Below are 11,692 nucleotides of genomic sequence, written 5' to 3'. Positions count from 1 at the left end.
TTTTTTTTTTTTTTTTAGTGCTAAGCTGATGATTGTAGTAGCTAGCTTTCTGCTTTACTATAGTATTCAAGACCAATGTGATACTTTAAAAAATGTTTAATACATAATAGATGTGTGTGTTGTATGTGGGGCTCCTTGAAGTATTTTGCTTAAGGGCGTGTGGCTGAAAGAACCTCTTTTAAAATGCCAACTTCAAACAGCTGATAGTTAAATATCCCATATGGAATTTGACATGCTAAGGATATATATATATTTTTTTTCTTTTAGACTTTGACTTCAGTGTACCAGGTTCTATGAAACTTCACAATCTTATCTCTAAACTGAAGAAGTGGATCAAAATTCTGGAGGCAAAAACTAAACAGCTTCCAAAATTCTTCCTCATAGAGGAAAAGTGTCGTTTTCTAAGTAATTTTTCAGCTCAAACTGCAGAAGTAGAGATACCTGGAGAATTCCTTATGCCAAAGCCAACACATTATTACATCAAGATAGCAAGGTAAACTATGACTGGGGAAAGGATAGTTGTAATTCTGAAAATGGAGTAGCAAATAGAAGCCTCCCAATCTACTCTGTGCAAAAGTAGATATACTAAATATTTCATTGTATTTAAATTACATATTTAAACTCATATTTCATTGTGACATTTTGGTATAGTACCTTTAGTTTTTACTTAATTCTCTTTTGGTAATTTTACATTGTCTCACTAGGCAACTGTACTGTTTCTTACATGAAGGTTATAGTTGGATTTCTTTTATATTGTAAATTGAGAGTATTTCCTTTACGGTAGCCAATAGAGAGACTGTTCTTCAAAATAGTGATCAAGATCTGATCTAATGATTAATTTTGCTCAAGAACCATGCTTAAAAAAAAAAAAAAGAAGAGAGAGAACACATAGAAGAAGGACTTTCTGACTACAAAATAGAAACCTTGGGTTATTTGGATAATAGAGTTGTACATTGTAATTCAGTTACACTGCCTTATATATTTGTGGGATTTTTTTGTTTTTTATATTTTAAGTCCTAATTTAATGTCACAGGGGATCAGCTCAGGTGCTTTAATCCCTCTTTCTTCCTAATAGGTTTATGCCCAGAGTGGAGATAGTTCAGAAGCACAACACTGCAGCCAGAAGACTCTATATCCGAGGCCATAATGGAAAGATTTACCCATATCTGGTAATGAATGATGCTTGCCTGACAGAGTCTCGTAGAGAAGAGAGGGTATTACAACTCCTTCGCCTTCTGAACCCCTGTTTAGAGAAAAGGAAGGAAACCACAAAAAGACACTTATTTTTTACAGGTACTGCAAAGAGAGGTTTCATGCTACTTTAAAATATATATTATACTCAAAGATTATAATTGCTAAATTTGTTTGAGGGCTACCAATCACTGATACTGAAATTTTTGATTCAGAAGGTAAATTCACATGTCTAGGTGATTTGGGCTTTTCTGGCTCCACTCTAAAGAAGAAAAGTGGATGTATGTGATCTAGGGTGTTTTTAGAAGAGGTTACAAACATCGTTTGTGATATGAAGTTCAGTCATGAATGACAGTATATAAGGCAGAGGCATGCCCATTGGATCTGTTGCTATAGAAGTGGATACATATACTTTAGAAAAAAACACTTAGAGATAACTGGGGAGGGGAGAACAAAACAATTTTCCCCCAGTATGTGAATATTTAATTTCTTTTACCTTTTCCACATAACCCAGAAGAAGAGATATATATATTTTTTCAGAGCTTTAAATTTGATAGATGGTTTCTGAATTATCCAAGTGAGAACATATCTCCGAAATTTTTAAAGTAACTTTATATAGAAATCTGTGGTGATGTTTACTTTCAGGAATATATACTGACTAGTTAGTTATTGCCAAATAAAATCCATTCATAATCTAGATATTGGACACAGGCCTTCTGTTGAATGTACTTTTACGATCCTGTATAAGGTTACTTGGTTTGGAGAGTGCACTTTGCCAACAGCACCACCTGGCAATGCTTGAACAAAACAGAATTAACAAACAGTGCTAGAGAGGCCATAACAAGGAGAGGTAAGGATGGTTCCAATATGGTTTTTGTGTATAAATTGCCAAAATACTAATGTAATAAAAAGGTCACATATTTAAACATTTCAGAACGGAAATGGTGAATTAACTGAACGTACAGTCTTGATAATTCACTCATGAAATTATCTTGTGAGAAATACAGAGAATATCAGTCTTCACTTGGCAGCATACTTGGTCTGCTTGTGATTCAAATACTAATGTAAATAGAATGACTTTGAACAGTTAATTTCTGGTGTTTTCCAGATACTTAAGTTGTTGGCAAGTTCCAGCTTATGGCTTATAACTTCATATTAATATATAAATATTGTTCATTTCAGAAGGTCATTGAATCACTTATTAACTTCAAATAAATGAGTTCTCTATGTTGCGCTAGTCACTTCTAATAAGCCTTGGCTGGTGAGTGGGTAAGGGAAGCATTAAGTGAAGACACTAAGACAAAGCTGCTGCTTTTCTGTTGTTGTCCTTTTTAAAAGTGCTGAGATCTCATTAAAAAATACACAGTTTTATCAGTTTCTCCTTTTTGTGCTCATAGTACCTATTGACAAGAGCTTAGATGGCTAGGTGATGTAAGCTGCACTTAGCTAGAAATGCAAAATTGAGATCTAATTTTAAAAAGACAAAAATGTACAAGCCAAAGGATTGGTTATAACAAAAAGCAAGTATAGTATCTCTATATGCGTGCAAACCATTTTACATCATTCTCAGTCCAAAATAACAGAAATACAGTAGATAAAGCCTTGAAAGATACAATAGAAAAGGCCACTGCCACTTAAATATATCATCTATAACATGATTAATCAAGTAACATGTTGTCCTTCAAAGAGCTGTTTTTAAACTATAGGTTTTTTGGAAAACATTCTGTGCCTTATTACTTGATACTATTTAAAACAACTTGCAGATCATTCATTTCGCTACTGCCAAAGGTTAATGGAAGCAGTCCAGAAGAACTAGCTCATTAAGACCACTTCTTTCTCCGAACGCATTTTCTTTAAGACTAAAGAAACTGCATCAAAATATTTAAATGCTTTTAAACAACTTCTTCCTGTATTCCTGAGGCTAATTTTTACAACTTCTGAAGGAAATGATGAGAGAACAGGTTTGTTGGTAACCAGAGATCACTGTCGAGCAGTACGAGTATTGGCACTGGAAAAGCTGGCTATGGGAGAACTCTAGTCTTTCTTGACATTGGAGAGATGCACAACATCTGTTGAGCATCATTGAAAGTATAAATTGTGTCTTTGCAAGCTAACTTGTTACTCCTCAAGTGAAAGCTTAGTGGCTCTAAATTTTTTTCCTGTTGAACATTCTGCTGCATCTTCCTTCTGTTATTTTTAAACAGTGTCATTTAAACACCTATCCCTCAAAAATGTTCAAGTTCCCTCCAGTTTTTCTGGATCACTTTACATATCCTAACCTCAGTAGTTTTGTTCTTCAGAATCATTTTTACTGAAATGACACCAGTGTTATGTAATCAGATGCTACAAACCCCTGTGGGAAGAATAATGAATGCTCAATTTTTTGTTAAGATAGTTGAGATGTTTCTATTTAGTTAAAATAAAAATTCTGCTCTCATTTTCTTTTTAACTAAGCTTATGAATTTGTTATGAGCATAGTAATAACAATCGTCACTCGATACACTTCAGTTGATTATCACAGGAGTGTTTTAAGGGCTGATACTTGCATGATAATTCTTCTCTTAGTATTTGGATTATGGATTAACTGTTTTGTTTTGCTCTCTCTACCCCTCCCTCTGGTCCTCCCTCCCCCTGCTCAAATTATCCCTAGTCCCTCGTGTTGTAGCAGTTTCTCCACAGATGCGTTTGGTTGAAGACAATCCTTCTTCTCTTTCCCTGGTGGAGATCTATAAGCAACGCTGTGCCAAGAAAGGCATCGAGCATGACAACCCTATTTCTCGTTACTATGACAGACTGGCCACGGTCCAAGCACGGGGGACTCAAGCTAGCCATCAGGTATTAGAATATATAATGCATTTTATTCAACCTTTCTTCTTAAGAGCTCTACTATATTGTCCCCCCCACCTCCATCAGATATAAGACAAATATATTTTACAGAGGTGGTGTTTTAATTTTTTTGTTGTTTTGTTTTTTGCTTCGTAGATTCCTGGGAACTCTTTTATCTCACTGGTATTTTAGATAATCTTGGAAAATCTCAAAAGGGTGTATCTGTTCTACTTAGGTTGTTAAGGGTAACCTCAACTGAAAAAAGACAAGGGTTTGATTGCTTTTTGGCCCTTTTGTATAGCGCTTCTATATTTTCTTGTATAGCGAAAATAATCAGTTGATAACATTGGAAACAGTATTCCTATTTTTACATGAACGGGTGCAGCTGGGTACGCGATGGAGGCTTCCCTGTGTTCCTCTAACATATCTCTGAAAACTGGCAGTGCATTCGTGTCACCCAAGTCAAGTAGAAACAGTCCACTAATCTCATGCTAATAAATGATACTTCTGGGAAGGTAAAAAGCTCCTTCTCACTGTAACCTCCATGAAATATCCAATTCTGATAAATTTATTTTACATTTTTTATCTTAAGGTGAATGCAAATTCTCATAAAAATGCCAGTCCTATTTAAAATACAGCTTTTAGAAATACACAGTATACATATATCATAGACATCATTTAGAGAAATGATCTTTTCAGGCTTTCGCTGTTGCAAAATAAAACGAAGTGTTACGTAACATCTGTTTTTATTTTGAGAATTTTTCCTTCAGGTTATGAAACTGTCTTTAACAGACATTTAATTGAAGTCAGTATGACTATCGTTCTTTCTGGTACAATAGAACAGATCCTAACTTTATTTCTTTTTCTAATTAATTAGGCTAGTATATGCTACAGTAATTAAATACCGTGGTAGATTGCAGATGTTTAAACCCAGTGAAAAACTATTGCACAGTATTCATTTACAGAAGCAGACAAAGGCAGCTCTCAGCTTTTGTCTGTCTGTTTTTTGAGGTAACTTTGCTGTAATAACACATTAAGTGAATTGTTTCACCCAGAGTGTTTTCCCTAAGAAAAATATCCTCCATCTTCTTCTGTTAAACTGGCCTGTATACAAAGAAACCACAAAAAAATGCATCTTTAGGTTCCTGCCTGTGTAGGTCCCACGTATAATTTCAAAACTTGCCATGATGCTTTTTTTTTTTTTTTTTTTTTTTNTTTTTTTTTGTGGAACACCTTCCAATAAAATCTGTCCAATTGCTGCCATATCTGTCTGCACGTTTTTTCTTATGCCTCTTATTTCCTTGTACTACTTGCAGACTGCTTCCACCTGATAATGATTAATAAACGGAGGCTGCTATTAATCTTTTTTCCAGGGAGGGGGGAGGGAGAGACAGCTATGAAAATAATTTTTATCACTGTTGTTGATCTGTATTTTCCTCACTAACCTGTTAGTCTGAGCAAAATTTTTGATTTCATCTTAAGTAAGGGCTTAATCCAAAGCCCTTTGAAACAGGTAGGAGTTAAGCTGGCTCCCAAACAACCTTTTTAACATTGGATTTGTGAATGATATTTACATCCTTCAATAAGGAAAGGAGATTTGTCAACGAGGAGACACTGTGTACTTTAAAGTGGAAAAATGTGAACTGGGCTGCTCATAACCTCATATACAATGTTCAGTATATTGACATTGTGACCTACATTGGGGTTGGTGGAAATAAGTTTTATGAGTAACTTGTATAAATATTAAGACTTAAAATAGAGGATTTTAATTTATTGCTGTGGAATGCATATCCAGCATGCACTGAAGCTAGAAAATAGTGAAGTTTGTTGCATTAGCTTGCCATAAGGAAGTGCAGCAGGGTAATGTGTTGAATGTCACTTTAGTACACTTATTTTCTTGAAAGACTTGAATAGAAGATACTTCAATCAGGTTATACAACTTTTCAGACTCAGGTTTTGTCTCATGCTTGTTTGCGGATCTCTTATGCCCTTGTGAAAACAGCTCATTTAGTTTTATTAAAATAGTCTCTTGAGATAAATTTTCAAATACTTTGTAGCTATGCAAAGAATGGACTTACAAAATATTTGGGTGTATATTGGCAAATAGGTCAGAAAAACAGTGTTGGATTGAATGTGTCCAAGTTCAGAATCATGATGTTTTCCTAAAATAGGATACAGCAGTTGAGAGAGAAAGTTTGGTAGTTGGATTTTGGCATATTTGCCTATTGCTGAACAGTGTATTATTAAAAATTATCTCTTTTAACTAATATTTTTCTTATGTAGGTTCTTCGAGATATACTTAAAGAAGTACAGAGTAACATGGTGCCACGCAGTATGCTTAAGGAGTGGGCTTTGCATACATTCCCAAATGCTACAGATTACTGGACATTTCGAAAGATGTTTACTATTCAGTTAGCCCTAATTGGCTTTGCAGAATTCATCTTTCACTTAAATAGACTCAACCCTGAAATGTTGCAGATCGCCCAGGTATGCTTTAGTTTGTTCTAGATGCATGCTGTCGTCTTTGATCAAATGGAAATTTGGACTTTTGAAATGAGTCAAAATGTACAGTAATTTGACATATATAATTAACAACGCATTTCAGTAGGTTTTTCAGTTAATTATACGATTGCACATCATGTAGATAGTAATTTAAGCTGCCATCAGTGGATGTCAACTCTAACTTCTCTGGTCAAAATACGAGAATTTAGAACTTTGTTTGTAAAATCATTTTTAGATACTGGAACTGTTCATGTAATTAACTGAAAAGCTTCTCTTTAGCCTTTCTTCAAATATATTACTTTGGATATATCTGACTGTCAAACAGTTGCATTTAAAAAAAATATTTTCGAGTTTCATTTTCCAAAAGGGGAATTTTCATTTTCAACTACTCTTTTTCCTTGTCCTCTTTTGGGCATTGGCGTCTTGTCAAGCTACAACTCCTATTAGCAGTGATTTTTTTTTTTTGTTTTTTTTCCTGCTTTAAATGAACATTTAAAATGAGGCTTGCCGCCTTAGTAGAGTAAAGGTGGTATATATTAAAGTCTTGATGCCATGTTAATGCAGGGAGAGCTATATTGTGTATAGCAATTAATATTCTTTAATCCCCGCTCTGCAGCCGTGGCTTTTGGTTGCTTACTCAGAGTGAACAATGCAGTGCTTTGTTGGGATGCATACAGAATGAAGATTTGTGTTTCTTTGTGACTCCTTATAGACCATTGCTACAAAATAATCTATTCCTTAAGCTTGATATGATGATAGTCTCTATTTATTAAGGTTTTTGGATGCACATTTTGAGAGAATTATGTACCTGACCTTCTACATGCATTTAATTTTTCTCTTTTTTACTCAAAGACTGAGGAAGAGAGTAAAAAGCTATTGCAGTAAATTAGGTTAAATCACACATTCATTCATCTTAAAGAATCACTTGTAACTATTTGTGTTCTAAGTATTAACAGTAAACAAAAATCCATTCTCTTTTGGCTTCATTAATGAAAATCTGCTCCTTTGATTTCTTTTGTGCATCTTGCTTTTAAATCCAGGATACTGGCAAGCTAAACGTAGCTTACTTTCGCTTTGACATTAATGATGCTACTGGTGATTTGGATGCCAATCGTCCAGTTCCATTCCGGCTCACACCAAACATTTCTGAATTTCTTACCACCATTGGGGTATCTGGTCCACTGACTGCATCAATGATTGCAGTAGCTCGCTGCTTTGCACAGCCAAACTTTAAGGTCTGTATGCTTTTTGAAAGGTTGTTTGCACGGACGTTATATTCAGCAGTTCATAAAACTAAACAGCATTTTATTGGTTAAGCTAGAAACTGAACAATCCATATTTAAGTTTTTAAATCTTACTCCAAGGTCATTAAAAAGGCCAGGTGAAATCTTTGTAATTTGCCTCTTTTTTTGGAAGGAATAGGAGGAAAATAGGTATAATTCTATTCTTAATTTCATTTTTTGTCCAAGCATGTTAATTCAGGCTGATTGTTTCAATGCTTTAGCCTTATAAATCCTTACAAATTCTGGCAGTGGTAAATGTGGTAAATGATAAAATGACAAATGCAGCATCATTTAGAATCTTCATAATATGCTGTGAGTAGAAATGTGTCTTGTCCCTTTGTTAAGAGCAGAATGCTAAAGATATATTGTTACTTTGATGGATTCTAGCTCTTAGCAGGGTGTAGTTTTCTAAAGAAATTGTCTAACTTCCTTTTAAATTCTAATGCTTTCCAGAAATGATGCATCTTGCACTTAGGCAGCAATTTGCACCAGAAAGACATTGCACAGAACATACGGTAGCTACAGTGTGAGCTAGTTACTTTTTTAAAAATGGAAAAATATCCTGAAATGAAAATTTTCTTTATCCATAATACAGAAAGCTGTTAGATTTTTTTTCATAATTCATCAGCTTACCTTTCTAAGCCATGTCTATACATGCAAACGAGTTTTCAGATGTAGCATGTAATTTCAATATCTGAATTATGTATACCTGATTAGATTTGCTGCACTGATTTGTTGCAGATCAGAGCACAGGTGTCCCATTTATTCTTTTTGGAGTTATGAGTGCCCAGCACTCAATTCAGACATGTGGACATTATTGCTTTAGACGATTCTGGCTTCTGGACTTATACTGAACTTTTTCTTCATAAATCTTTTTTTTACAGATGCCTATAAAATATATTTAATAAGTGTATGCATATATTGGCCTAATCTCTATGTATGTTATGAAATGTTTCTTTATGGGCAAACAGTAAATTTAACTCAGACTAGACACATAAAAGATTATTTTAGAAGTTCAAGACTGTTGGAGTTGATAGATTAATGTCGGTAACTCAACTTAGTGATGAGAAAAAACAGGAAACTATTTCTTGTGGACCTTTTTTTTTAATCCAGTGATAGAGCTAGCCTTGGGATTTCTTTCAGCTTGAAATCTTAAAAATATCTTTTTGAACATCCATTATCTAAAAAACTCCCTAGAATGAGCTGTGCCATCTCTTGTTCCCCTTCCCAAAGAAGCTGACTCTTGCAGATAACTACTCCTTAATTTAGGTGGAAAAGGGTGTGGAACTTCACAGAATTCAGTAGTAAGATTCAGAGCTCACTAAACTCGATGACTGCAAGCTAACAATGTACAAATCATTGAACAAATCTCTATCATAGAACAACATGTGTGTGTATATATATGTGTGTATGTATGTATATGTACTTTGTAGTCAGCTTGCTTTCTCTCTGTGGCAGAAAACAGTATTCCCTGAGAGCATAATCATTGTGTAAAAAAACAACTTTGCAAAGTACTCTTAATCTTTGCACAATGACCTCTGTGTGTGTGTGCGTGTGCATGCGCGCTTGGGGGCGGGGGGAGCCATATAGTTAATGGAGTCACTTAAAAAATAGAATATATATGACTGTATTTGTGTATGAAGATCTTAATATACTTTATAGTTCACGTGATTTTTAATTTCTGTAGGGGATATTGTGTTGTGTTCTCATAATAAGAACTTCTTATGAAAAGAAAAACCTTGAGAGGAAATAATAAACACAGTTGGAAGCTACAGTCATCTTGAAAAGGCTGAGATTGCAAAGCAGGACCAAAAGTGTCAAAATGCTGTTGATTACAATTTAGTTAAATCTGTAATTCCTGATGGTTCTTTGGATTAAACATAGTTGTCTGATTTTTTCATATAGGTTGATGGCATCCTAAAAACAGTGCTACGGGATGAAATAATTGCTTGGCACAAAAAAACACAAGAGGATACTTCCTCTCCACTCTCAGCAGCTGGGCAACCCGAAAATATGGACAGCCAGCAGCTGGTTTCACTAGTTCAGAAAGCTGTTACTGCTATCATGACTCGACTTCATAATCTTGCTCAGTTTGAAGGAGGAGAAAGCAAAGTCAACACTCTCGTAGCAGCTGCAAATAGCTTGGATAATCTCTGTCGTATGGATCCTGCCTGGCACCCCTGGCTGTAACTTGAAATTTTCAATAGCTTTTTTTGCTGCTGTTCGTGCTGTGAGCCATATATTGTGTTAAGAAAATGTGAAGAAATCTTTTCAAACCATGGCTTACCTGTCGCACTGCATTTTGTCAGTCTTCATTTTAATCGTGTTTACAGGAATATAACAGTTTTACTGTTTTTAATTAATCTCATGAGGGGTATCTCATGTTTCAGAAAAGGTTGTTTAATATGCAACAACAACTTCACAAATAGCTTAAAATGAAGGGAGGAGACTTAAATAATGTACAGAAAAATCTTATTTTATGATGGGGACTATAAAACTAACACTGTTAGATTTAGGATTTGCCATTCCTAATAATCTACAGTATATAAAGTTTTTATACAATGATAATTATATTTAAAAAAAAAAAAGTATTCCCAGTTACTGAATTTTACTTGGTGAAATTTTACTTAATCACTGTCCCTTCATTATACCAAATTGAAGGCACAAATACTCTTCCTTTATGTTTGCTTTCAGAAATTTACATGAGCAAAGTTGGTTTGTACAGAGAATTTTGTACCAAATGTATAGAGGTAACTTTTTGTTAGGCAATGAGAAAATGATGATCAAATTGTGCTAGCTTTTCTTGGAGCACAAGCTATGTACAGTGAAAGTGTAAGCCATTTAGGGTATTTGGTTTAGTTGTGGACAGTGTTGGGGGGGGGTTTATAAAAGGGATGGGAAAAGTCATCCATTGATACCTGTATTTGACTGTAACTGATAAAAGCAAAAACTTATAAAGTTATCTCTGGTTCTTTTTATGTTTAGACTTCTGTTATTACAATAGCTTCTTCAGAATGAATTTGTATCTTTGTAATTTAAGAAAAGATCGGTTTATTGTTTCACTTGAGTCTTTTTGTTGTGTTAGCATTTTTATAAAACTTCGGTGTTGAGAATGTTAAATTTGTACAGAGTGATTTTTTCAAAATAAATATTTTGTAAAACTCTCTATGGTATTCATTTTTTATTTTATTGCCGTAGTATTATATAATTTTTTCCTAAATAAAAGACCTACAAGCAGGTGTACTCTTTGATAAATGAAAACAGCCTGAATACTAGAAGGTGATGACTGTATTAATAGACATGCCTGTTTTCTATGATGTACTCATTTATGCTGTTGAACTTTTTGTTTCTAAGAAGACTTGCAAATAGGAACTATGTTGAAAGAAATTCTTGTCATACACAACGTACAATCTTTCTTGCTGGCTAGTCAATTAAGGTGTTAACCATCTGTCTCCTAAAAGTCTGTCTTTAATCAGAATAGTCTATTTCATGTCTGCTAGAAACACAATTTTCAAGTAATTGTTCAGCGGTCAAGACTATAGCTGGAGGTGAACTGTATTAGGGAATTTCTGCCAGTATTTCCATAGAAACAAAGGAGAGCTTGGTTTGGGGAGCTTTGGTTTCTGTCTTAAAATTTTTTTTTTTTTTTTTTTTTTTAGCATAGTCAACAGGTTCTTTAGAGACTTCAAAATAACACGAGGCATAATCTGAGTTAATCATCACCATTCAGTAGTGTGTCTGTCTATCTGCGAGGTAGGGGGAATTTCTAAGAGCCACTTTCTAAGATCTGCACTACCTGCAGATCAAGGCTTGCAGTATGTATGAATGTAGTCAAGTCAGGACTAAAAGCAAAGCAACATGCACTTTCCATAGGTATCTTGCTTACAGAG

At 34.5% G+C, this 11,692-nt stretch overlaps 1 protein-coding gene across 10 annotated transcripts in view; it reads left to right on the top strand.

Annotated features, from left to right (window-relative positions):
• Positions 1–10,968, top strand: part of TRRAP (transformation/transcription domain associated protein) — a 100,964-nt gene extending 89,996 nt beyond the window's left edge. For 4 of the 10 annotated variants that reach the window (XM_026083034.1, XM_026083031.1, XM_026083029.1 and 1 more), the window contains 7 exons: positions 268–493; positions 1,076–1,293; positions 1,940–2,041; positions 3,842–4,026; positions 6,301–6,504; positions 7,560–7,754; positions 9,708–10,968. In XM_026083034.1, coding sequence (XP_025938819.1) covers positions 268–493; positions 1,076–1,293; positions 1,940–2,041; positions 3,842–4,026; positions 6,301–6,504; positions 7,560–7,754; positions 9,708–9,992 — 1,415 coding nt within the window. In that variant the 3' untranslated portion in view covers positions 9,993–10,968. Of the gene's footprint in view, positions 1–267; positions 494–1,075; positions 1,294–1,939; positions 2,042–2,954; positions 3,817–3,841; positions 4,027–6,300; positions 6,505–7,559; positions 7,755–9,707 lie in introns of those variants that run through there. The other 6 variants (XM_026083040.1, XM_026083035.1, XM_026083033.1 and 3 more) reach the window with 3 other exon arrangements.
• The last annotated feature ends 724 nt before the right edge of the window (positions 10,969–11,692 follow it).

Source organism: Apteryx rowi, unplaced genomic scaffold (genome assembly GCF_003343035.1).
Source record: "Apteryx rowi isolate R43461 unplaced genomic scaffold, aptRow1 scaffold_6, whole genome shotgun sequence".
Lineage (NCBI taxonomy): Eukaryota > Metazoa > Chordata > Aves > Apterygiformes > Apterygidae > Apteryx > Apteryx rowi.
The sequence above is the reverse complement of the archived record's forward strand: the minus strand, read 5'-3'. Positions and strand labels throughout refer to the sequence as shown.